The sequence below is a fragment of the Musa acuminata genome, chromosome BXJ1-3, assembly GCF_036884655.1.
Source record: "Musa acuminata AAA Group cultivar baxijiao chromosome BXJ1-3, Cavendish_Baxijiao_AAA, whole genome shotgun sequence".
Lineage (NCBI taxonomy): Eukaryota > Viridiplantae > Streptophyta > Magnoliopsida > Zingiberales > Musaceae > Musa > Musa acuminata.
In genome coordinates, this window is record NC_088329.1 from 40,115,587 (window position 1) to 40,142,873 (window position 27,287).

The 27,287-nt window shown below is 39.2% G+C and overlaps 2 protein-coding genes across 7 annotated transcripts; one reads left to right on the forward strand and one right to left on the reverse strand.

Annotated features, from left to right (window-relative positions):
• Positions 1–3,180: 3,180 nt before the first annotated feature.
• LOC135629727 (homeobox-leucine zipper protein ROC2-like) lies at positions 3,181–7,777 on the forward strand. Its single transcript, XM_065137587.1, has 12 exons — positions 3,181–3,432; positions 3,717–3,958; positions 4,903–5,020; positions 5,131–5,319; positions 5,397–5,843; positions 5,929–6,030; positions 6,111–6,311; positions 6,401–6,575; positions 6,647–6,918; positions 7,005–7,100; positions 7,166–7,560; positions 7,638–7,777. Exons 1-11 carry the CDS (start codon positions 3,331–3,333, stop codon positions 7,532–7,534), a joined length of 2,313 nt encoding a protein of 770 aa, XP_064993659.1. The 5' UTR covers positions 3,181–3,330; the 3' UTR covers positions 7,535–7,560; positions 7,638–7,777.
• Positions 7,778–8,373: 596 nt separating this feature from the next.
• LOC103979045 (uncharacterized) lies at positions 8,374–25,584 on the reverse strand. Of its 6 annotated transcripts, none has more exons than XM_009395060.3 (17): positions 25,405–25,584; positions 25,151–25,291; positions 24,291–24,382; positions 20,907–21,003; positions 20,058–20,101; positions 17,956–18,044; positions 14,747–14,838; positions 14,486–14,632; positions 13,132–13,279; positions 12,947–13,023; positions 12,334–12,405; positions 11,833–11,880; positions 11,532–11,659; positions 11,283–11,442; positions 10,963–11,164; positions 8,910–8,978; positions 8,374–8,682 (listed from the first exon to the last, which is right to left on the reverse strand). In XM_009395060.3, the coding sequence occupies exons 1-16, from the start codon at positions 25,543–25,545 to the stop codon at positions 8,929–8,931; spliced, it is 1,728 nt and encodes a 575-aa protein (XP_009393335.1). In that variant the 5' UTR covers positions 25,546–25,584; the 3' UTR covers positions 8,374–8,682; positions 8,910–8,928. The 6 variants fall into 6 exon arrangements, 5 of the variants coding, with proteins under 5 accessions (XP_009393335.1, XP_009393334.1, XP_064993683.1 ...); XM_009395059.3 differs by having other exon boundaries at positions 8,374–8,689; XM_065137611.1 differs by having other exon boundaries at positions 8,551–8,689; positions 24,291–24,386; positions 25,405–25,536.
• Positions 25,585–27,287: the final 1,703 nt, after the last annotated feature.

Here is a 27,287-nt window from a genome sequence, read left to right on the forward strand (position 1 = left end):
AAACTCTCACAGCAAAACATTATATGTACTAAAAAAAATCCTAAAAGAAACAACAATTGCTGGTGTAACCAAACCCTAAAACGGATATTTTTTTAAGAAAAATAACATAATAATTGTAATATTATAGAAAATTATACTTTTAGAATGGCCTTGACAATTATGTCGCTCGTATTCTCTTACTTCGGTTATCCGGTCTTTCTTATGCATATTGAATATAATCCAAAAATGATGAACAATTCCTTCTCATATAATTGATATTTGAAATTAAAATAAAAATAAAACTTGACAATTTCTTTAGATAGCATCTCAATAAAAAAATTTAATGTTTTTTTTAATTAAAATGATCATTGTACCCCTGTTGACCACCATCCTCCACCCAGCTTCTAGTTGTGCCTCCGCCACATCGACTACCCCATATGTTGGACCCCTCAATAACAGAAACCCAATGGCCCTCGTTGGATCCCATTAGACCAACGACAAAGGTGCGGCCTCCACGACCAGTGACAAAGGCTATGAGCAAAGGCGGGTCGAGCCCGAGGGGAGGGAGGAGAGAGAGGGGGCTCACCATGAGCAACAGCGAGGGTGCACCCTGCCCTTCTTCATCGACGATCGATGATGAGGAGGCTACATGACTCCTTCACGGCTAATGACAGAAGCTGCGGGCAAGGGTGAGCTACCCCCTCCTTCCTTGACTAATATGGAGGTTATGTATCCATCGTTGGATCTGATGAGATCGATGAAGGGACTTGCTAAAAAATAAGGATGATCGACGACGGTGTCGATCCAACAAAGTCAATGGTGGGTTCGATAGAGGCAAGGGTAAAATGATCTTTTTACTTGACTAGGGAGTGCTCTGTAAAAATTTTTCAAAGTTGTGATGATCTATGATAAATTCTCAAACTTAACGGTTTTTTTTCAAAAATTCATCCATTAAAATAATCTAATAAAAAATATTTTTAAGAATAAAATAAAAATTAAAAAAATTAACTTCAAAAAAAACTTTAAATAAAAAATATGCATAAAATATAAAATATAAAGCAAAAAAAAAAGATGGCTTTAAGTAAAAAAATTTATAAATATTTAAAAAAAAACAAAAGGTAAAAAATAAATTAAAACATAAAATTAGATTAAGCCATAATGTGGGATTCTATTATACGGCCTCGCTATTAGATATTTCTATGAAATGATCAACATATTGTTATCAAACGTATATTGTGCAAGAAATTCTCATATTTAGTAGATTTACTTTTTTTTTTTCTAAGATTCTATAGGAACTTCTAAATTGTCCACTTGTAATATATTTAAGGCCACCACATTCGTACATAAATTAAGCGCGTTATCATAATTTATTATCTTTTCTCTCAGCTCCATGATTCCATTAGATTTGCACCAAATCAGAAACAAGCCAATGGCTCGAAATAGAGAAAGATTAAGGTAATGCCGCCTTTTGACTCTTCCCACGTAGTTTTCAACGCATTCTCCAAGACATGCAAACGACGCACAGCGCGAAGCGAAGTGCCCGTAAGGTTGGCCGTCGAACCCCGAAGTTTCACCTCCAATCACATTCGCGAAAAGCTGGGCTCCACTGAGTGTGGGTCCTACCCATTCTCTGTGCCCGGAGTGTTGGGTGTCACGGCGAGTCCGCTTTCACTGGTCTCTCTCCCCGTTGCGTACTCGTACAGGTACGTAATGTATACGTGCATGCATGTGTATGCGAGCATGGCGTGAACGCAGTTAATGACGAGGAGTCCGCTTCGTCTCTCTCTCTCTCTCTCAGAGCATTGCACACCACCGCAGCGGCTCAGAGCCATTAAATGTGGGGAAGTTGAAGGGAAGAGGGAGAGGGAGAGGAAGAGGGAGGGAGGGCTCTCTTCACAGGAATGCGGGCACGGGCTCATTTAATTGGGGGAGTTGGGGGTCTCTCAACAGGAGAACAGGAATCCCAGGCAAACCCCACGCCACCTCTCTCCACCACCACCACCATCATCATCATGAGAGTTGGAAGTCTTTTAGGGTTTGTTGCCGTGCTCAGAAGAACTAGGGCAACCGACTGGTGAAGAAGCTCTAGCTTTAGAAGCTTAGCACAAACATCAAAGCCACCATCTGTAGATGCTAAAGATAAAAATCCTGTATTATTCTCAGAATGAGAATGAAATATTAGCAATCTGTTGATCTCCCTATCAGTTCTTACACTATAACATCACATGATTTGCTAGATGTATGTAAATATGGACTCATACAACATTCTCATTTGACTTTGTTCCAGAAATTAATGTGTCTCACATTTGCTGTGAAGCTCATAGACAATAAGTCTTGACACAACAACAAGACTTGGTAACATTTGTTGTAGCTCGATCACATAAATGATCTCTTTATCTGTATGCACTCAAACAATCAGAGACATTGAGTTGGATATTTCTAGTTTATTGGATCAAGACATTACTATAAATCACTTGAGACTGTGTTCTCTATCTTCAACATTGTTTCTCTGATAGATGTGATGTAATAAACCTGTATCTCTTACGTAGTGCCTGGTTCATGTTCTTAATCTTCAAGAAATGGTAATGAATGAGCAGCTGAGTTTGATTCAGATGTCGTTGTTCTTATCACTGCATGTGTATATCTTCCAACAAGAACACTATAAATTCCTTTAGCAGCACATGATGCAGTAATTCTAGTTTCTTCAACTTAGTAATCTCTAGAGTTTTGTGTATGGCCAATCGTCCCTTTCATCTTATGCCCATCTTGTGGAAGAATTCAAAGCACATAGCTGCTCTCTCTCTCTCTCTCTCTCTCTCTCTCTTCTACCCTAATAACACCACCCTCTCAATAAATGCAGTTGCACCCTCTCAATACGCTCTGCAATAACTCCTCCTCGCCACTTCCTCTCCACCTGTTCCCTTTCCTCCTTTCTCCCTTTCCCTTCCGCTCCTTCCGTCCCTCTAATGGCCTCTCCCATGGTGCCTTCTTCCCTGAACCCACCTCAACCTCTTTCTTGCATGCACTGAGCCCTAATCTCTTTCAGTTGCTCTCCGCCTGTTGGAGAACGAGGAGAGGAGGAGAGAGAAATGTATATGTGCGTGTGTGCATGTCCCAGGAGTAGATCTTAGTCATATGAGCCTCTAAGCTTCGTTCTTTGCTTAGATATCAAGTTACATGGCGTTAATCGCCGTGTATGTCGTCTTTCTCTCTCCTCTGCGTCTATAAAACTTGCAGGTAGTTCAGAAACCCAACCGTAGTCCAATCTGCAGTCATCTGGCTAAGAGGAATCGACACCGAGAGAGAGAGAGAGAGAGGAGGGGGAAGGATCAGGGTTTGGTCAAGAGAAATATGCCTGTGGGGATCATGATACCAGCAAGACAAGCACCGTCCATGATCGGGAGGAACGCCGGCACCAGTTATGGATCCTCATCAGTGTTGTCGCTCAGCCAGGTCAACAGAAACTCCATCCATGCCTCTCTTCTCTATCATCGTTTTGCTCTAACACTCTTCGTAAGTCGTATTCACGATCTTGTCCATGATACGGTGAGAAGTGAAAGATCTGAGGACTCCTGTACTGCACAGGTTTTCCGTCTTTATGTTCTTTTGCGGCTCCTAATCTCTTTGCTCCCTTGAATTCTCTCCGTGTCGCCTCTAGCCTTATCTTTCCTTGACAGATCTACAGATTACAGAAGAAGAAGAGGATTAAATGACTCCTTTTGTTGCGTTGCTTGCAGCCGAACTTGTTGGAGGGGCAGCAAATCCCACTTCAGTACCAGCACCACAACCAGCTGATGGAGCTCGCACCGACGACCACAGGAGAGAGCGAGATGCAGAGGGCACGAGAGGAGGACTTCGAGAGCAAGTCGGGAAGCGAGAACATCGAGGTTGCGTCCGGCGATGACCAGGACCAGAGCCAGCGGCCACGGAAGAAGCGCTACCACCGCCACACACAGCATCAGATCCAAGAAATGGAAGCGTAATGCCCTCTTTTGCTACTGCTGCTGCAGCAGCTGCCTTTTTATGCACTAAGAACACCACCACCAAGAAACCAGAATTGGTTTCAGTCCTTTCTACTAGTTTTCTAGGGTTTGATCCTCTAAAACCATTTCTTTCTTTACATATGATATCCAAGGGGAAGAAAAGAAATTGCTAGTGATTGTTCTTGTTCATGGAATAACACAGAGGACCTTTTGTTCCCCATTGTTCTTAATACCTCCTTTTTCTTGATTTGCTTATGTTACCTTTTCTAAGAAAATATGCTATTTAGTTGTCTTCTATGTATATATATATATATATATATATATATATATATATATATATATATATATATATATATATATATATATATATATATATATATATATATATATATATATATATATATATATATATATATATATATATATATATATATATATATATATATATATATATCATCCATTTTCCCCCTCATTTTTTAAATGTATTTTTAACAATTTCTTGACTATATTATACTGAAAATTAAACTCATATACATATATGAATAGTTTTTATAAACCATTTTTCATTGTTTTTAATGCTTTTATAACAAGTCCTTGACATATCCCACTAATAGTTAACCTCTCTCTCTCTCTCTCTCTCTCTACACACACACACATACACACACACACATTGATATATGATATCCAGGAACAAATAAAAATAAATAAATCCTAGGTGTTCTTTTTCATGGAATAACACAAAAGACCTTTTTGTTTCTTTTGTTGAATTGCTTATATTATTTTTTCTTAAAAAAATACTATATTATTGATCCTATGATATATGTATATAAACCAATTCTTGACATATTACACTGATTTATGAATACATATATAGGTAGCTTTCTTCTTAGATCTATTAATGGATAACATATCATATTACATGCTGCCATGTTGCTTTCAGTTTCTTCAAGGAATGCCCTCACCCTGATGACAAGCAGAGGAAGGAGCTCAGCAGAGAGCTCGGCCTCGAACCTCTCCAAGTCAAGTTCTGGTTCCAGAACAAACGCACCCAGATGAAGGTACACCTCCATGTCTCCAAGAACTGCCACCGTGATACCTTTGACCTTCTCATCGACAACCCCATCATGATCCACTAATGTCTGGTTTCCGAGTTGTTTCATGGGTGCAGAACCAGCACGAGCGGCAAGAGAACAACCAGCTGCGAGCCGATAACGAGAGACTCCGTGCTGAGAACTTACGGTATAAGGAGGCCCTCAGCAACGCCTCGTGCCCCAACTGCGGCGGGCCTGCCTCCCTCGGCGAGATGTCCTTCGACGAACACCACCTCAGGATCGAGAACGCTCGGCTTAGAGAAGAAGTAATCTTCCTTCATTTTCACCACAAGGCTTCGATTGGCGGCTGACAGGGCTAATTGCACCCTTCCTTCCTTGACAGATCGATAGGATATCAGGGATCGCCGCCAAGTACGTCGGCAAGCCGATGGCGTCGTACCCGCTGCTCTCGCCTTCCGTCCCTTCCCGCCCGCCGTTGGATCTCGGCGTCGGAGGCTTCGGCGGCCAGCAGGGCGTCGGGGGGGAGATGTTCGGGCCGGGAGAGCTGATGAGGAGCGTGTCGGGTGCGGCCGAGACGGACAAACCGATGGTCGTCGAGCTTGCGGTGGCCGCCATGGAGGAGCTCATCCGGATGGCGCAGCTGAACGAGCCGCTGTGGATACCCGCCGGGCTTGACAACGCCACCGAGGCCCTCAACGAGGAGGAGTACGTCAGGACGTTCCCGAGAGGGATCGGTCCACGGCCGTTCGGGCTCAAGTCGGAGGCATCGCGGGAGACGGCGGTGGTGATCATGAACCAGATGAACGTGGTGGAGATCCTCATGGATGTGGTACGTAAAGTCGCAGTCTTAGCAGGTGTTTCAGGGAAGAAGGCTCGATCGGATCATACATGCGCCTAATTCTCGTCTTCCACAGAATCAGTGGTCGAATGTGTTCTCGGGCATCGTGTCGAGGGCCATGACGCTCGAAGTGCTCTCAACTGGAGTGGCAGGCAACTACAATGGGGCTCTGCAAGTGGTATGGCTTCTTCCCTGCCCTGGAAAAACTACATCTCCATGAAGTGGGGATTGTTATTATTTACTTCATGGAATCCTCAGATGACAGCAGAGTTCCAAGTGCCATCTCCACTCGTCCCAACTCGAGAGAGCTTGTTCGTGAGGTACTGCAAGCAGCACGCTGATGGAACCTGGGCAGTGGTTGACGTTTCCCTCGACAGCTTGCGCCCCAGCCCAGTCCTGAGATGTCGAAGAAGGCCATCCGGTTGCCTGATCCAAGAGTTGCCTAATGGTTACTCGAAGGTGAAGAATCTAGTCCAGTAAAAGTGGATTCCACCCCAGAATGCATCTGTCTGTAACATGTTCAACTTGCTTCTTCTATCGTGCCGCAGGTTACTTGGGTGGAGCACGTCGAAGTGGATGACAGGTCTGTTCACAGCATCTACAAGCCATTGGTCAACTCCGGCCTGGCGTTCGGTGCAAGGAGGTGGGTCAGCACCTTGGACAGGCAATGCGAGCGGCTCGCGAGTGTGATGGCCAGCAACATACCCTCAGGAGACGTCGGTGGTAAGCCAGCCATCTGTTGACATGATCATCGACAAGCTTGAGGTAGATTGAACTCTCTGTTCTTTGCGCAGTGATAACTACACCGGAGGGCAGGAAGAGCATGTTGAAGCTGGCTGAGAGGATGGTGATGAGCTTCTGCGGCGGTGTCAGTGCTTCGACCACACATCAATGGACTACTTTGTCTGGAAGTGGTGCGGAGGACGTGAGGGTTATGACGAGGAAGAGCGTGGATGATCCCGGTAGGCCTCCTGGTATCGTCCTCAACGCCGCCACCTCCTTCTGGCTTCCGGTCCCGCCGAAGAGGGTCTTCGATTTCCTACGTGATGAGAGCTCGCGCAGTGAGGTACTCGAACTTCAGCGTGGTTCTCTTGGAATTGCTGCAGTTGCAGTGAGTTCGTCACTCACATGGTGCTGTTGGTGCAATTGCAGTGGGATATCCTGTCGAATGGGGGTGGCGTTCAAGAGATGGCTCACATCGCCAATGGCCAGGATCATGGGAACTGTGTCTCCTTGCTGCGCGTCAACGTAAGCATCATCTGCATCTTTTGCCGGCCTCTGATCACTGTGGTTGACTCGATGGTGGTTTGCAGAGCACGAACTCGAACCAAAGCAACATGCTGATACTGCAGGAGAGCTGCACCGACGCGACGGGCTCGTACGTGATCTACGCGCCGGTGGACGTCATCGCCATGAACGTGGTGCTCAACGGCGGCGACCCCGACTACGTCGCCCTCCTGCCGTCAGGGTTCGCCATTCTTCCCGACGGGCCATGCGGCGGCGGAGGAAGGGTGGAGGAAGTAGGCTCCGGTGGCTCCCTGTTGACTGTGGCGTTCCAGATCCTGGTCGACTCAGTCCCCACTGCCAAGCTCTCCCTCGGATCGGTCGCGACGGTGAACAGCCTCATTGCTTGCACCGTCGAACGGATCAAGGCTTCAGTTGCAGGCGAAGTGGCTCGCTGAGAATAGCAAGCACGCGGCATGGATAGGTAAGAAAGAACCCAAGCTTACTCATCTACCTCCTCCTCGACCTACTTGGTAATCTGCGACTCGCTACCATGAGCAGGAGGAGAGGAAGTTGGGGGAGGGTGGAGATTAGGACATCATCTGTGGGAAGTCAAGAACGCACCTCACACTAACCTTGGCTCTCGGCCACCGCCGCCGCCATGCAAGGAGGGCTGGTTCGGGTATTGACTTCCCCCCATTTCATGACTACAACCACAGTTCTCTCGCTCTCTCTCTCTCTCTCTCTCTCTCTCTCTCTCTCCTATCGATCCTTTTGTGTTGCTGGCCTTGAAGTGTTCGTTGAAGTGTTCGTTTTGAGCTTTGGTTTAGCTTTGGTGTTCCTTGCTTTCAGAATCTTGTTTGCTTTGGAACCTGCATTGGTGTGAAGGATAGTATTGAAGACATGCTTTGGAACCTGCTACATCTTAGTCCCTACTTGAAGCCATGAGTGTTTTACTCTTTATGATGCAGGATACCATTATACAAAATAGATAAAGCCAGTAGGATTTTTAGTCCAGTATAAAAATATACAAAATTTAAATACCAATCAGTAAAAATATTCCACCATAATTTTTGGCTAAAAGCATGTCATCAACCCTAATGTATTCTTTAGCAAGGACATCACTTGAAAGAATGTAACTTACTCGATACTGTAGCTGCTTTTGACTCCAAGTTAATGAGATGGAAGTCCAAATCATGAGTTCCTACAGTACCGATTGCATTAGGTCAGCAAAGAGAGAGCCCACCAGTAATGCAACAATAAAGTTCCATGCAGCAGTAAAGTTTCGGCCAGAAAATAAATTGGAATGGAGAATATATAGAGGTGCTTCTACCCTTGCAATTTGTGTTGGAAGAATACATTACATTACATTGCAATTTGTATCACTTCTCACAAATACATTTGCTGGAACATGTATCATTTGTACGCAGCTACAGACTGCACCATCTCTAACCCGAGTGATGGGGCAACTATAGCTTCAATCATTTGTATGCAGCATCAGACTGCACCAGCTTTTAACTCGAGTGATGGGGGCAACTGTAGCTTGGATGGTGCTCCCTCTAAAAAACACTCGCACACTTGCCTTTCCGATTAAAATCCTGCAAATCTGATCTCTGAAACAACAGCAATATTAGTTTATTCTGCAGAAACACAATTAAAGAAATAATGATGCATTTGACATTTCTAAAATGGCCATACAAAGGCAGAAGGATGTCTCTTAAGGAAAAATATACATTGAATCACTATTCACAGAATGTGCAAGTATTGTACTGTTATTTGTTATCCTGAAAAAAAGCTTGGGGTCATAGAAACTCAATATTTGCTTGGGCATACCTTCTGTGTACAGCATCTCTCATTTTTCTGGGATGATATCAGAGAAAGAAAAATCATGAAATGGTGGACCTGCAACAAATAACTTCCAAATTGTCAGTGTCTTGGGTAGAGAAGGTTGATTTTATTAACCTCATCTAGCAAAAATAGATGAAATTACAGACAGCTCTACTTGTAATGCAGAACTGTGGATAATTCAGTGTTCTCTTTGAAAAAAATACAAGCATGACATTTGCTAGAGTTGTGCCAGAATTCTCTGAGACCACTGTATGTATATTTCACTAAACACTTCATGCATAACCTATGGAACCGATAATGAGACATGATATAGTGCTGGGTAATCATCAATCTAGCAGGAGACAAAAAAGCCTCAACAGTGTTATTTGCTCTCGAGGAGTAGAAAAGTAGCATCTGACAATATCAACTGAGTCGGGGCCAAGACCTGTTGGGTTCAATGAATGATGATATCCGCATAATAAAAATTCTTTTAAAAATATCCGACATCCAAAATTCCAGGAGAACACCACATGCTGCCTGGTGGTTGGCACATTTCAACATGCCGCAGGCCAACATAGATGCACTGGTGGCCAATGGAAAAGTGAGGAGAAAATATAAAAGGGGGAGAGGAAAAATAGAAGGGAATCGGGCAGATTCTTCTACTCTGTGGTCTACTGTGGACGCCAATGCCCTAATGCAGCTGCCAATTCCAAATCTTGAAGGCTAATTTGTTTAATTTAAATATTATCAGGTCAACTCAATGACTCAAACAGGTTCTGCGGCAGAAGATGCAATTAATTGCAGATGGTTCTTACTTAGTATGATAAATTAATTGGTACTAGTAACAGATCTGTAGCAGAAACACTTGAATCAACAAAAAAGAAGCACCACTTGAAAGATCCAGAATAACTTTAAAGTTTAAACCACAGGTTGCTGATATCTGCTGTCAAAAACTTTAATCGTTGTTACATATATGCATGAGAGACCTTTGACAGGCTCAGAAATGATAGGTAAGATATCATCATATGAACAATAGATCCCACAATTTTTCTCAAGATTAAAGAGGGCTCACAGGCTCTCATATAGCAACTATTTAACAAAAAGAAATGTATGGATACAAAAAAAAGCATGATTGTTAAAGTGGAGAAGCACCTAAAATGTTTTTCTGATTTCACCCTTATATTAAGTAGGTTAACCTGCATTACAGGTTCACATATAGGGAAACAAAATGCCAGATGTTAGGATAGATAACTGCTTTTGATAGGACAGTATTAAATGGTTGCTTCGGTATATTGGAAAAGGAATGTCATTTGAGATGCTTCAGACATTACAAAACTAACGGGAGGAGGCAGTTAAAAGATGAGTGCCGAATATAAAAGACCAAAGAAGACTATGGCTTTCTGTTAATGCAGAATGTGGCACTTGATAGAGCTAAATGACAAAAATGGTGATAATAATGTAACCAACTCCCTAATAGTATGAAGTTAATCAACAGAAGCTTGCCCGTATCATTGTTAAAGCATGTCAATTCGGAACTACTATTCACATTAACAACTGCAGATTACTCATATTGATAATCACAATCAGTTAGAAGCCTGCATGGTCTGAATACACTGAAATTGACCTTCTGGAAGGGTTTATAGGTATAGTTATCCAGGTGCTGGACAGCTTGTTAAATAATTTTTTTGTTTATAAACTCTGACTATGTTGCTATGTTCTAATTTGGCCCACACAACCCTGGAACCTTTTTTTATTACCTTAAATTTAACAATCCAACAACACCCTTGGGACAAAGGCCAAGCCAACTCATTAGACAGGCTGCATCCTTTTTTGTGAGTTGAATAAACTTATCTCCCTCATCCTACAAATTTGGCATTCGTACATGCTTCACAAATCCAGAGTTGTCAAAGTTGAACTCTACATAAGAGCTTGAACAGAGATTTAGTCAAAGCCAACAAAAGATACATATATGTGTAAGAAAATTCTGTATGCACAAGAAACCACATCTAGAAGCAGAATAAACTGCAGATGTAAGTACATGAAAGCTCAAATCACTAACCCTCTTGTTCGCTAAGAATGTAAAATGGAACATGAGCAATCATCTTGGATCCTCCCTCACTCCAATTGATAATGCCAGGAACTTTGGGCTTCTCTGTTGAAGGGCCCAAGATAGACAAACATATTGCTGGTTCACTCATCAACCCCAGATAGTCACAAGCACGTCTCCAAACCCTCCTGTCTATATTTCGAGAGCGTGCTACCTAACAAGTAATAGAAACAAAAGTTTGTTAGTAATCTGACCATATAGTGGAGTAAACAAAAAATCTTATAAGCATTCTGCAGTTTTATAAAAAGTCCAACTTATTATTACATACAAACCTTAGCTAAAGATACTCGAGCCCTTGGAAGTAACTCATTATGGCACGTTGCTAACTTTGCAATGGCTGTCACCACAAAGCAGAGAAGCCTAGCTTGAGAAGATTTTCTAAAAGCCACATTGTTTGGCTCTATATCTGATTCCTGGCTCAAGCCCAAACGACTGCCCCAGAGAAGAAAGAAATGCATCAAAATTTACTCTTTACATTGCAGTGTTTTAGAAAGATTACTTTTGGCTATGTCAAGACAGACCTAGATAAAAGATTCTCATATAAAAGCAATTCTAAGTTTTCAAAAAGTTCTCGAGCCACATCTTTGTAAGCTACTCCTCCAGCTCCGTGCTCCCCGATAGCCCAACATAAATGCAATGCCAACTCTGTCTGATTGAACCAATCAAAAAAATTAAGAAGTGCTTGGTTTATTTAAATAACTTCAACCTGAAAGGTGTTGATAGATTAAACGAAGAAAGCAATAGGATAATCACTTATCATAAGGTCGAAGTATCTCTAAAGTAATGGAACTATATTTGACATTCTATGAAGTATGTTCTTGCCTTCGCAGGATTGTCATAAGCTTCTCCTAGTCTGTCAGTGATAGGCTTCTGCAAGTGCATTAGAAGTGGACCATAAAAAGTAGTTGCATAATTAGTTCACGTGAATGAAAAATGTCAATAATTAGTTCTAATGAATGACAAATGTCAAGTAACAAATAAAATGAAATTCAGTAACTTCTGGTATGCATACTAAGTATGTTATTGCCAGTTGGCATATCTTTATGCCTCGAGGTTGCAGAAACTGCCGCAGCAATGTAAATACAATTTTCAAAAGGATAGACAACTTTAATATCATAGAGATCTTAATAAGATTCTTCCTTGTCAGAGTGTTACAACTTCCAAGTAATTACATGCTACAGAATTATGGGCCCTCAATAGGAACAAAAACCTAAAGCATACAGAACATATGCCATATGTAAGGAGCTATGCTAGAATTGCACAAGTAAACAAATATATGAAAGCGAGCTTCGACTTGTCAATGAAGATGGGCTGCAGTTGTACCTTCAGAAGTGCAATAAATTTAGGACATTGTTGAAATGCAGCTAGCATGAAATCTGAGAGCCTCTTCTGAACCTACAAAAAGTAAAGGCACTGCTGATTGAGGAAAAAAAAAAGACGAAAGCTATTTCATTCTGTTTTAAAACATATTTTCTAACCATGAAAACTAACTGGAAACAAAGGAATGACTTACCATTGCTGATTCAGCAAATGATATGCATCAAATTAACTATGAAATCCATGTTAGCTAATTTATTTAATTAGCAGAATCAAATGATGTATTAGGACTACCAAGACAAACTTCAAGTGGGGAATCATATTTGTATATGATAGTTGCAGCTAGAACAAAAAGCAAATCATTAGTATAATGACCATATCCCACTGAAGAAGGTAAACATATAAAAGAACATTAAACTAAATTTACAGACATTAAACTAAATAGAGAAATCTGTGAATTCTTGATTATTTAGTTTCACATTATTCGGCTAATGCTTTTAATATAGTAAAGGATGGCTTAGTGCATGTTGTGGGGGAGTTACAATTTTGATTCTAAGACTATTTCTATCAGTAGTGAGATAATAAAACATTTCAATTCAATTCATTGCTATTCACCTACCTCATGAGAGAAAACCTTGTCAGGGAATGTTGTAGCATACCTCGACATAACCAGTGGAATTAATGCACACAGCAATGCTGCAACATGATATGCAAAAACAAATGTCATGTCCACTAAAGAAAAAGCAACATAAAAAAGAAAAGACTACATGCAGATATATGATTCAGCCAAGGTGAAAAACATACAATCATTAACATCACGCAAAGCGATTGAAAAATACAGAGCTAAGAACTGAGGTGTCATATGAAGCACTTGTTTTAGCCTTTCAGATTGTGTATTATTTATAGCAGCCTGTAACATTGCTGTCATAGCAGGAGATGTCCAGGGGCGTTCCTGAAATGCAAAATGTGATTACGTGTAAGGTTTGATCAAACATTTATACAAAATAGGCAAATCAACACGAGATCATGGAGAAAAGGGATAACTCAAGAAATATCCAAGCACCTTGTCATGAAAGATCTTTATAGATGATCAGAAAATGATGAAAAAAACTGAGCACCTTGTCACTAAAAGATCTAATAGCAGCTAATGTAAAACAGAATATTGTCACTTATGGTTGGGTAGATCCAGCATGATTATATTCTCAATTTATGCACAACTACATCAATGCTCATCAAATCATGAGGACTCCTTAGAAGTTGGCAGTCCATAGCTCATAATACCGAGGCCTGAAACAGCAAAACATGTTCGGCTAACCAGTTCATAGATCTAATCAAAGAAGAACAATGTTCCATAATATTGAGGCCTGTCTATTCATAAGAAAACATGAAAATGATCCTTCTGCTACTTATTTCTGAAGGCGGCACATTACATGCAAGAAACCATTCAGTAACATTTGTGGATTAGACAATAAACATAAAACAATGTAACTAATGATATCATATAACTAACTGATGATTCTAGTTCCTCTCTGCAAGTTACAAGGCCATGGATCTACCAGCCCAAATCGTGAGAATTGGTACTGAAGCACTAGGTTCAGCCGATGGGTATTAGAGGAACTATGGGTCACGTTGTCATCCAACATCAGGATTACCTTGCACATATCAAGATGCTTCAGACCTATGATAATCTTAAAGGGGGAATATCAGGCCTTGGTGAGTATATCAGGCCTTCGAGTGAGAGAGATTGTGATGCCACATAAGTCCATATTGCAGATAAACGGTGGATTCTAGTATATAAAGCTAGATTGCTACTACTTGTAAATCGAAATTGCATTTCCAGCTCTAACCAGTTTCATAAATAAGTAAACCTGTCAAGCCGAATCATAATAGTTTATATGATAAGTAAAAAATATTGAACAAATAAATCAAGATGGCAGAACTTTATTGAATATGGCTTAAACTAAAGTAATCATAAGCTGCAACCTTAAAATAATCATAAACTGCTCAGATTCTAATAATTTGATAGAATAACTATCTGAAGAACCTGAAATAAGCATATAGCCACTACCCATTTTTTTAAGATTGAAAAGAAACCATGTATGATAACTTAAAGAGATCCCATGTTAAATTTTCTATTGCAAGTTAGATGAAAACTTACAGTGATCCCATCATTTTCATCCTTAAGAATGTCAAGGAACACCGGATCAGAAACATCAATGTCGTTATTATCATCAGATCCAGAGTCCCCACCTCGATCTTCTATGGCAGATCCAGTATAAGCTTCATCCATCAGTGCAAGTAGCATCTGCCATACAATTCAAGAAACGGAAATCATAACCATCCTCATCGCCTAGATAAGTATTTTATTCTCTGAAGCACAAGGTTGTAAGTTAACAAGTTGAAAATATATAAATATGACCTCAGGTGCTGCACTCTTCTGTATTGAAGCTATGCTGCTGCCTATCAGAGACCCAGAACTCTTTTCCACTTTTTCCAAAGATGCCACTAGTACTGATTAAAAGAAACATAAAAGCATAGAACATTTCAGAGTTCTCAACCTTCCACTGGATGCTACATGGGAGATGCAAATCTCTGCCACAAATCATAGAACAATGAAACTGTGCTTTCCAAGCAAAAATATGGAGGCAAAGATATTACAACTCAAAGTTGAACATGGTCTAACTACAGGATTCAATTTTGGCACTGATGGTGAAAGAAGGAAGAAGAAGAAGAAGGAATAAGGAAGAAAGGAGAAGAAGAAAGAAGAAAGGAGGAGATGAAGGAGGAAGAGACGATGTACCATTTGGGCAGTTTCCAATTCCTAAGTCATAATTACCGTATACAGCCAACTTGTAAGGTATGAACAACAAAAGAAAAATTGAACTCTTTCATCATACACATTGATTGAAATTGCTTCCCCAAAGAATTGTATGAGCATAAGCTTGAGCTTATTGTAAGGGTTGGATTCCAAGAAAGTACAAAATCATAAGCTTGACATTTAACACCTACAACTTCACATCTAAATAAAAATATAGCTGCAATTCTTGTGAGCCGAATAAATTGTTCGGTAGATATTCTCATGTATCAAGAAATTTACTTAAAAGAGAATATGCATTTTACAACGAATTTGAAGAGTAAAATATGGACATATATTAAGCCCTTAGGGTATGAACCCAGCATATTATCATAAACTGTTAATTAGCACTTCATAAACTCACATTTCATAAGAAGATCTCATGTGGCTTGCAAGGTAAAACAAGAAATTTCTAGCTAAAACAGAATTCAGACCTACACTTACGGTATATGGGCACACACTCCTTTGATAAAAGAGCAATCATCCAGCAAACGGTCACATCTTTTGAGAAGCTACATTTCAAAGCTGAAAGTTTTCTGACTTGCATAAAGTTTTAAATTGTAACAAGGTGATTTGACCCTAACAACCATGCTACACTTTACCTTCATAACATCGATCAAAACCCATGTGTTAAAATTTCCACTTCCAGTGTGTACTTTGTGCTTCTTGTAAAAGGAGTTTTGATATGAACGTTATAATGCTGGCCAAGGTCCACAACAACACGTCATCATCAAAATATTTCTTGTTATACGTGGGAAACCTCCCTTTCTTCTTCACCATCACCACCTTTTCCGACAACCATCCTTCATCCTCCTTTCCATCTCAACCAAGATTGTTGTTGCCCCTTAACTATCCACCACTCTCTAGCTGTCCCATACCCCACCAGTTAATTTAGTTTTGCTTGCCTGCCTATCTCATACTGCCCCAGCCCTCATCCGACTAACTAACCACTCTGCATCTCTCCCATCATCCTACCAGTAAGTATCAATACTCCATTGCCCACCACCACCAGATTCTCACATCCAAGCAGCAGCCCACAAACTGTAGGTGAACTAGTTAAAATGCAAATTATTCCTTAAACTTCTTCTACACATGCATGGACCATCTTAAGAAATCTTTCCTAAACTATCTTCTGTTAGCGAATAATTTACCATGATAGCAATAATTTCTTACCAACTTTCTTTGGCATATAATTTAACTAATCTCAAAGTCCTTTTCATCCATGCTAACCTTTTTGGTTCCCATTTTTTATTATAAAACAACATAGAAATTCACAAACTATGCTGGCTCTGTAGATGTCTAATAAAATTTAATTTCAACCAAATGGATTTTCCACTAGTGTATAACACAGAATATACACCTCCTTCCATTCCAATTCTGTTAGCAACTACGAAGCAATATGCATCTCCCAAATTCTCTATTCCAATCTGATTCTATCAGCTACTATGAAACAGTGATACGTGAAACTGCTTGCCAGATCCATAACAGATACCAACACCAAAAGTATGTTTGAATTAGAAATATTGAATACTTTATCATATTTGAGAGATACTTCATATATAGTTCATGACTTAATTTATTTTCCTTGAATGTTCATCATTTGACTATGACTTTCTTAAATGTTGATTGACTATGACAAGATGGATATATAAATACTAACATATTAAAATATTTGCTTTGTTTTGAGATTGCAATTAATGGAATAAAAAACAATTTTACTTTATTGTCACAAGTTCATGGTAAATTCTTTAATTTCTTAAAGTTACATGTTACTAGCGACAATTTCTTTCATGATAATAAGTAACAGGTAATAGTGAATTACTTATCATTTTATCACGATCTATAAGTGTATAATCTAACAATTTAAATGTCAAAATTTGTCACGTAGAATATTATATATTTTGAAAGATTTGTGTTGTACCTATGCAGTTCGTGTCCTGTTCCCCATGGTTCGAATCATGTCCTGTTTCTTATAATTCGATGCTTCAGTGTACCCTTAGCATGTCAAATTGATATTTTCACATGTCAAATTGTCAACTATCCTTTTGGTTCCAGTTTCATTTTAGTAAAGTTGCCTCACTACTATTTTTCTTATTCCTTAATAATCTTCATTAAGTTTATTAGATCTAATGGATACCTTTTCCATCAAATCTAATGGATACCTCTTCCTTCAACCACAAAGTTAAACATGTAGAGACATATGTGTTTTTTAGATCAACAAAAATCATGTACAAGTCTCTTCTTTTTTAGAACTCCATCGAACTGGCTCTTAGTAAACATGTTTCATATATAAGTCTTTCTACAATCAATCCCTCCTAAGTTCGTGATAGCCTCATAGCAAAGTTCCTTTCCTCCACTGATCTAACATTCATAGGTTCAGTATCATCTCTGTATATATATTGCATATCTTTTTCTTGACCAGTTCCAAGGGATTTTGCTAAAAAACAACAAACAAACATTCCTAAAAGGGAACAGATATTGCACATCAGAGAATCAACTCATAGAGGGTTGCAACGGTAGCTAATAGCTGACATAAAGCATTGTTAGGAAAAAGATAAACATAAGGAATAACTAGAAAGAAGCACAATTTAGTATGCAAACAGTAATTAAAAACAAATCATTAAGAAAACACATATTAATTATTAATCACCCTTCACCCCCTTGAAATATACAGTTATAGGTTCACTGCAATAAGCTTTGGAAAGGTTCTCTGTCTAAACTTATAAATGAATCACACTACTCAACAAAGAACAATGAAGAAAAGCTAAACTCACTTGGCAAATCCATAAGTGAATGGAAAAGTGGAAGAAACGATCCAATTGACATCATTGCTGGAAAAAGCATCATAAATAATTTTTCCAATCTGAAAAATAAACACAGATACATGTCAGCTATCCATCACAAGGGAACTTTATGCAAACATGACGTGTTACTAGCAATGTCTCAAATATGTCATGTTATAGAGACTACTTGCATGTGGACTGGACAATTTTGCATGGTCCGCTTCAAAAATGGGATGTAACCTACACACATACAAACTGGGTGATAAGCTTACCACCTTATTTTTGGAACACCACTCAAATTTAAACCAGTCCAATCAATTTCCCCACCCTTTTTCAGATATTCTCCCAGATTCACTTCCCAAACTCACAATCTGCTTCAAGTCTTAGCATATTGAGGATCAAACTCAAGAAAGGAAGGGTATTTATCTTAAAATCAAGGTAAATCTGAAACTAAAGCTAGCGTTTTTTTATCATTTTTTCTCGATTAAAGCTTTGTCCTTGGGATAGCTATTTTAAGATCATAGTTTTTGCACCTCATTCCAAGCTGGATCTATGCAAATATTGTAGATCTAGATCAATGCTGAAGAAGCTTGAATCTGACCAAGATCCCTTCGGATCTGGCCGAGATCCTTGCAGATCTAGCCTAATTTTGGTACATATGGCCTTCATTTGCAAGATTTAGCCTTATCTTTGTGAATCTAAGTTAGATTCATATGAATCTAGCCTAGATCTACATATATCTATCATAAATTTACGTGGATCCGGCCTAGATTTGTGTGAATCAAACTTAAATATGCACATATCTGCCTAAATCTAAGCATCTAGATTCAATCCATGCAGATCTGACTTTAATTTTTAACATTAAACGTAATTTTATAATTATGCCTCTAAATGAGATTGATATTTTTGTAGAAAATGAAACCAAAGCAACAAAGTATCTATATGGTTTGGCAGCACCTCCATTCCCCTTACATAAATGCCAAATCTACTGTGATTAAGTTAGAGTGAATTTTCTGGCATGCTAACATCTGAGATAAGTAGTAAGGCCATGAGAACGCTGTCCACGATGAATGATTCCAAGCTTGCAACTGAGATTTGTGCATTCTTGGAGTATTAGCACATGCATGAGCATGCTATGAGACATTTACCCATGAATTTCAAGTATAAGTATGGCAACCACAGTGATAATGGGTGGTGTCAGACAGTTCAGCCTCTCTTCCACTATGATGCAGTTGATGACAGCAACACACAGGGTTAGGGAGGAGTGCTTCAGTAAGCTAGCTTAGCAGTGCACATGAGCTAAGCAGGACAACCAGAATGAGACAATCCCGATCAAATGGCATACAGGATTTCCTTAGTTCATGCAGCATGAGACCAGCTCCTCATATTGTCATCCTAGATTTCATGACTTTCCAACCATGGATTACAAAGCAAAACAATAAAAAGGATGCCTATCCTAAAGAGAAGAAAAGGATATAAGAAAAACAATTGCAAACTGGTTCAGTTTTAAGATTGTAACTACATCCATATTAAGACACCTCAAGGCCATTATTACTAATCCATGATGTCCACCATTTAGAAGCATGGTCCTGGAGTTAGCCTCCAACTCCATACAAGATTACCATTAGATACCTTGATGAGGTGGTCGTGGAGATTGGAGACTGGATTAAAGTATTTAAGTAACAAGGCCTGTACAGTATGACACACGTGTGATTGCTAGTTTGGCCCTACCAAGATGAGTATCAATTAAGTTATGTTGACTGTTGAGAGCCTCAAGACACCTCCCATGGACTTATTAGCAAATCAGACGAACTGTCGTCAACTGATACAAGGTGTATTGACACATGCTAGGTTCAAATATACTGGTACCAAATGATCCACCCAAAGATTCTGATACCAATACCAGATTGAAACTTAAAACCTTGATTTTTACCAGGACATATGCAAAGTGTATATTTTCATGGTTTTTTAAATGGTTGACACTGTATATTCTATTTTTATTCATAGTGCAACAACTTAAAAATTACAAAAGAAATAGTAACTATTAAGATTTACAAATCAAACCATTATAATAAGCAAACAACAATCTATACCTCTCACCATTCCATGCAATCAACTTTAACAATAAAGGAAAGAACTGCAAACAAAAACAAAATAGAAAAGTCAATGTCATGTAGCCATATAAAAATTATCATATGAAGATTATGTGCAGTAAGTATTTAGAGTCTTAGACAGTTATCGTACTCATTATTCAAGGTGTTGTGGAGTAAAAAAATAATCAAGCACCATGGACAAGCTGATAGTTCAAACCTTTAACATCATGAACTAGTCTTTGACCCATATTGAACAGGACAAGAAGTGCTAAGTCCTATTTGGTCTCTGAGAGGACCAAATGCCCACCTCAATTCCACATAAAATGTTGGAACTCTCCAATGACCCAGTACAGCCAGTTGAACAGCAACAGCAAGAGAAAATTGTAGCATATTTTATGGGCTTCTTAGTGCAACTCTATTTTAGCTTAATATCTTTGTAAGGACAATACTAAACTCCAAATAAGACTTGTTCAGGACTTAGATTATTGCTTTGTTTTGTCCCTCTCTAGAATATCCAGCAATTAATATCCTTTATATTTTTCTTTCAATCCTCTCTTGCAGGCTTCTTCTCTTAATCAAATTAAAAAAGAACCAGTTAGGGGTTGCAATCCTTCACAAGGTCACTATGATTTTACTTCCACTTACATAGCATTCTACAAGAATTATATAAAATCTGCCAATGAGAGGAATTGTAAACATTTAGAATTATACTTGGAATTGTTTAAAAGATCAAACTACAAGCATATTTTTCCAATTTCAATAACTCAATCATTGTCCAAGAAAATTAAATCAACGTAACACTTAAGTGTGATTGTGTGGCACTTATTAGCTTCAATTAAATGATGATACCTGCGGAAGTAGGGTTGGAAAAGAACTCAGGAGCTTTGCTTTGTTCAGATTGAGAAAATCCAGGGTAGCTTTTGCAATGACAGGATCAGCAAACTCCCTAAAAACAACAGTGACAGTAAATAAAGTTTCCATGAATATATTATTTAGCTACTTTGTACTTAACATTGTATATTCAACAGGAAAAACCTTCAATAAAACCTAACAGCAAATTCATGGCTCTCACAATATTAATGATATCTCTAGATGGCACAAATTGGTTCATTAGGACAGCTTTGTTCTTTTCTCATGCATGGCAATGTAAAGGGAAATCACCAATTTCAGGAACTATGTGCTAGTTCAAGGAATCAAACTCAAATCTGAAAAAGCACCAAACAACCTTATATCTACAATTGAATTGATTTTTCCACTCATAAATGTCAATCCTTTTAGTTAAGAGACCTTGATTTATGAAAGTGCAATTAGCAAACTCATTATCATTAGCATCACATCCCTAATTTGTCTTAGTATAAACTCAATTTTTGTAGCACAACTAATATCTCATGAAAAAATGACAGTTACAAAATGCAACAGCAAGGACTAAAAAGGAGATATATAACACAGAGTATATCATGTTAGATAATTACAACACGGATTTAGTAGGTAAAGACCATGTTCAATAAAGCCCAATTGCAGGATGAGCGATGTAGCAAAAGCCCAAACAAATAGGATTAACGGTGTTTCTCTCACTGACGGTTTGACTTTAGATTTCAATATTCTCAAAGATGCATTATAAAACACAGCAACATGAGAAGTCTGAAACCTATTTGGCCCAAGCCCTTAATCTATAGCCAATGACCCGAACTATAATCTGGGGCCCTAGCCACACCCAATCCGAGGCCATCAGATTGGTGTATTCACCATACCTTCTCCCATGTTAAGGAGCTGATGATCATACATTTAGCAAAACCAAAAGCACAGAAAAGAAGATAGATGCAATCATTGAAGAAGAAATATACACTTTTTGGATTCTCTCACCTGACATGATGTGGTGCTCAAGAAGGCAACTGATAACTATATAAGAAATTAACAAAGAAAATTTGAAAGAGAATTTTGTAAAGGCTGGTGGAATTAAATGGCACATTGCATATATATTTGAGATGACCACGAGAGATTGGCAGCTCTATGGGAGTTCCTTTGAGAGATGAGAGAAACTGAAATGAAAGGGAAACCTTCCACAAGGTGAAGGGAAAATGCTGACGCAAAGGCAACAAATCTGACAAAAGCTAACTAAAATAAAGATGTGGATCACTAAAAAACATGAAGAGGAGGTTAACAATAATTTTGAATTAGAGTAGAGAAAGAGGACAAATGCATTGAGAAAAAATATAAAAATTATATAAAGCTATGTAAAAAGGATTATGATTTATGCACGGAGTGATCTCCTTGAGGTTCGATTAAGGTTAGACCGAAACGTGACTGAGATGGTATGAGAACCAACCTAGTGTCAAACATGATGAGATTTCCAAGGATGAAAGGACTACTATTGGGACTATAGGGCACATCACAGCGTGGAGCCACCAACCACTATTGGGTTACGCTGCACATGCACGGTTTGATTCTATGGTGTCCTTGATGCCTAGCCCTTTAGTCGCAGAGGTTATAATACCTTGATTTATACTCTCATCTCAAGTGAGAGAAAATTTGAATGGAATTATAGGTTAAATAGATCAACTACTAACAACTTGGGCTTCATCATCTTGGACTAGTGATTTAGATTCATCTTTCAATAAGTTAATGAATCAATTATCCTACCAAGCTGGGTCTTAACATGAACGATGGCTAGTTAGAGCTCAACTTGAAGCCATTCGACATGCACAAATACCATATGAACCATGTTAGGCTAGGTGAAATTGCCCGACACCTTAAGCTAGGTGATTCAAATAAGTCATTAACCTAATCTCCGCCTAAATCTCATTCAAATAAGTCATTAAATCCAAGAGAAGCCCACGATTGTAAATACACAAACCAAGCTTGGCCATAATTGGCTTGCGTCTTGTTTCACGTTGGGTCAGCCTGTCCAAGTTGCAACCCTAGTATAGAACCCAAAGGCGTCACCTCCTCTCATCACATTTAAAATTTATAAAAACAAGGTTGATTGCATGGCTAGCTAAAACTCATATGTTCCATAGGGATGACATGAGAGTTTAGATACTCATGATTGAGAAAGGTTCATCAAATATTCACTAGAGAAAATCATCAACTTGACAACAATCATTTTAATTTGGCAACAAGTTTTCATCTAAGGCAAACCTGGCATAAGTGAGGTTGCTCGAAAAACTAATGTGGAACAAAATAATTTAGCTCTTTGGCATATATTCATTGAGATATGGAACTGTTCAACTTTAACAAGAATATTTCAAGTACCAAACAAACCCGGAAGGATAGAATGATATTGTCTCAAAGAATCGAGGAAAGAAAAATGTTCAATTAGGTTAGCTATCATAGAAATAAATTTTAAATACCTAACATAAACCTAGATATTTTAAAAGATATATTTTCTCATAACGGCTTTTAACATGACATTTATTTGTGTTCATTTTTTCTACAGAGACTATCCAAAATGCTGACACCAAAATAGCCAAAATTCATGACAACTGAAAATGATAAATATGAATGTAGATGAACCAAGCTAGTTCTAGCCGATGTAAAATTGATATCAGGAGTCCAGGACAGCAATGGCTTTAGACAAACAAGTACTAAAAGGATGTTATTATAGAGGGGCAATCCCTTGATTTAAAGAAAAATGACAAAAACATTCGTGGTGTCCTTACTGCAGCTAAGCACTTGCCTGCAAGAAAAATGAAGATTTTTAGCACCTAGTTGTCAAAACTATTCCCATATGCAAAATATGTCCCTTTCATAAATCAGGACATGATTCCATCACAAGGATAACCGATCCAACCAGAGGCAACAGAAGGTGGCAATTCAAACTGAACTCTGAAACGATTGATGTTCTCCTCCAAGATAACCATGCCAACAATAGGCTGTAACGTGCATACCACATAAATAAAGCCAGTCTTTGAGCAAGAAGTACAAACTCATGCATCTACATAGTAAGAACGGAAGGCTACTTGCATGGAAAAAGCCAAGACAGAAATATGTAAGACTGATTTAGAATACAACAACTCTTATGCACAAATTTGAAGCTAGGAGCCAAATCAGAAATGTGACTTAGAATCAAATGACAATCAACATTATGCAAATATTGACTACATAAGGTATATACAATGGCATTGCAAGATAACAGACATTTATCAAGTTCTGATCACAATCAAATATGCATGCAAGACAGCAGATATATGGAAAGAGAAGTTTTACCTACCAAAGCATGAAGAAAACTGTTACCTACTTAAGCATGAGCGGAAGAAGGCCTTTAGACTAGGATCAGCATCATGTAAAACCACTTCTCCAAAATCAAGAAAAAATTGAAGAATGGTCTGCCTTGGCAAAAATACAAGAAATATATATCATGTCATCATTCCAAACCAGATGCAAAAAATAAGAAAAGTTTGCAACATTGCAAAGTAAGCAGTCTAGTTTAAAAACCATGAAATTGTTTGATGATCAAAAGATCTTCCATAATCAGAATCCTAAACAATATCCTAAGAAACAAGGACACTAAACTTGAAGGTGCTGGCTAGCTTCGCCGGTAAAGACGTAGTTGATCACCACAAGTACAAGAAGTACAAGGCAACTTGATAAGGAATAAGACCCTAGGCAACTGAAACTTGTCTGGCATGGGTAGGCTATGCAAGTATAAAAAACAAACAATCTATTCAAACCTACGATCGAACTATCAATGCAAAAAACAAATTATTTTGTGACACTGATGTCAACAAGAACAAACATATCCAAGGGTCAACTTTTGTAAAAAAGGAAAAAAATTTCACCGCAATCTTGGAGGAAAAAAGGACTTCAAGAAACCCATCTTCAACCAAAAACTGATGAATTTGTTCATCGATATCTAAAAACCTAGTATGTCGAAGAAAGGACATGCAATTTACCGAATCTTGGACAGAAAAAAACTTCAAGAAACCCATCTACAACCAAGAACAGACGAATTTGTTCATCGTCATCTAAACACCTAGTGTCTAACTTTCGAAAGAAACTTTAACACCGAAATCCACCAAGAACCTAAAAACATCAAATAACCAGCGTTTCAGATGTCCCCAAAATAGAACTAAGACGGCCAAGCCAACACCCACCAGCAAAAGAACCCCATTGGATGTCTGTGACTGCGGCAGAGCCGAAACGCATCGTTGGAAGAGCTTGTTGATTTGTGGGTACGCCCGCGCCACCAGCTCCTCCGATCCCCCTTCTCTGGCGATATCGTAGATCTTCTTGACCTGCAAGAAACCAAAAGAAAAGAATATAACGAATAAAGAAGCACAATGATTCCACGGGAAAGTCTTGAAGAGGCCGAATCAAAAGGGAGAAGGAAGGGGGCATGGAGACAGACGGATTGGAGGATGTAGGGGTCGGACGCCGGGTCGCTGGCGGAGGATGAATCTCTGGCGTTGGAGGAGAGCGATCGGAGATGGAAGTCCCAGTCCTTTTCACGATCGACCCTCGAGGAATCGGCAGTCGTCGTCGTCGCCATCGCTCGCTCGCTCTCTCTCTCTCTCTCTCTCTCTCCTCCTAGTTTCGGAAACGAGTCGTTATATACGGCTTAACATCATATATACCGTAATAATAATTGTATCTAATTAATGGTGAGATGAACATCATATTTCCGATTTTCCTAAAAAAATCTTTTTTTGTCATTTTTCTAAAGATATCTTTGGTTTTTAATTTTTAATTTGATGTCTTTTTTTTTCTTCTAGTATCTTAAATAGATGATGTAATTCGAACGATGAACATCACAATGGGATGGAGACAATACGATAAGATAAAAATAATAGATCACAAGGAGGCATATTTAAGGTTGTAAAGTTTTAATAAAAGCTAATAAAAAATATGAGCTTTTTTTTTTGAAAAATCGCTCTTAATTCGTTTAATTATGAGGGGGGGAAATACAGTTATACTGTTGATTCAATATGCATTGGTAAAGCACTACAGAACTGGCAAATTGAAATTTTAGATTCCTAACGGTTTGATCTATTCTATCTAAAGATGTTTTGTACCAGTTTAATCTATTTATCCCATTAATCATAAATAAAAATTAACATAAATCAAATATCGTATCGTATTGATGTTTCGAGGTTGGCTCGATACGATATGGTACGATACCGATATACCGAATTGTCACGACCTTAACTGGAATTGCCTAAGATGTGAGACACCCTTGCGGCCAAAGACGCGAACTTAGCTTGCGTTGCCTAAGTCGCGAGTCACCCTTGTGGCAAAGACGCGAACTTAGCTTGCGTTGCCTAAGTCGCGCTTCGCCCTTGCGATCTTGCTCCGCAAGGATCAACCCACTTTGTAACCTCTCGCAGGTCCCGAAGGACCTGTAAAAGAGAAATAAGTTAGTTCGAAAGAACGAGCAACGGACAAGTCCCGAAGTCTCACGAAAAGGGAAGCTTTACAAGTAATTCGTCGAACACCTTGTGTGCACAAGAGAAAAGAGGGAGAGGGAGAAAAACAAGGCTTTCAAGGATGAACGAATAGCTGCAAGCCCACAAACAGCCGCTCACCTGGTCCCGGGCGCAAAGACAAGTTCCCGTAAAGGTCACGTGCGAACTTGCGAAAGAGATCTCAATGCCCGGTATATAACCAAAGCCCCATCCAGCCCTGTGCCACCTGGGGGGTTCCTGGGGTCTGAGATGGCTGACATTTTGGTGAGCGGAGGCAGCTCTCCGCTCACCTCCCGCGGCACGCGAAAACGGAGCTGTTTTGGGCTGTTTTGCTCGGTTCGGTGAGCGGTCGCTTTGCAACGCTGCAGCTTGTTCGAACTTACATATTTATAAGCAAAATGACCCAAAACCAAGAGAAAACATGCTGTCAAGCAGCTGTACATGCAGGTGTGAGCGACGAACGGTTCGTTGAACGGAGTTGTTGCGGGTGCGCGACGACCGTTCGTGACAGAATGGTACACTAGGACGTATCGAACGGTACATCAGGATTCATCGAGTGATTTTCTCTTACTATAGCACCGTAGCACTACTACAGTGTAGCACTACAGCATTATAACATAGTTCATCCCGTAACGGATGATCCACATATCGATATACTGTCGAATCGGTACGTACCGTTCGTACCGGACGATACCATTCGAAATTACATACCATGACATAAATACCATCTAAAAAAAAAAAAAGAAAAAAGAAAAAAGAAAGAGACTATTTGAATTTTCTATGCTTTATTGTAAAATGGAATTGGTTTTATTTGGTTCTATTTCAGTCC

What these genes read in the sequence shown, in the direction of transcription:
- LOC135629727 (XM_065137587.1), top strand. Translation starts at nt 3,331, where the DNA reads ATGCCTGTGGGGATCATGATACCAGCAAGACAAGCACCGTCCATGATC. An exon ending in CAGTGTTGTCGCTCAGCCAG is followed by an intron (nt 3,433 to 3,716) that starts GTCAACAGAAAC and finishes CGTTGCTTGCAG; the next exon opens with CCGAACTTGTTGGAGGGGCA. An exon ending in TGGAGATCCTCATGGATGTG is followed by an intron (nt 5,844 to 5,928) that starts GTACGTAAAGTC and finishes CGTCTTCCACAG; the next exon opens with AATCAGTGGTCGAATGTGTT.
- LOC103979045 (XM_009395060.3), bottom strand. Translation starts at nt 25,545, where the DNA reads ATGGCGACGACGACGACTGCCGATTCCTCGAGGGTCGATCGTGAAAAG. An exon ending in ATTGCATGGAATGGTGAGAG is followed by an intron (nt 18,045 to 20,057) that starts GTATAGATTGTT and finishes TTTATTTTTCAG; the next exon opens with ATTGGAAAAATTATTTATGA. An exon ending in TTTGCGTGATGTTAATGATT is followed by an intron (nt 13,024 to 13,131) that starts GTATGTTTTTCA and finishes ATCATGTTGCAG; the next exon opens with CATTGCTGTGTGCATTAATT.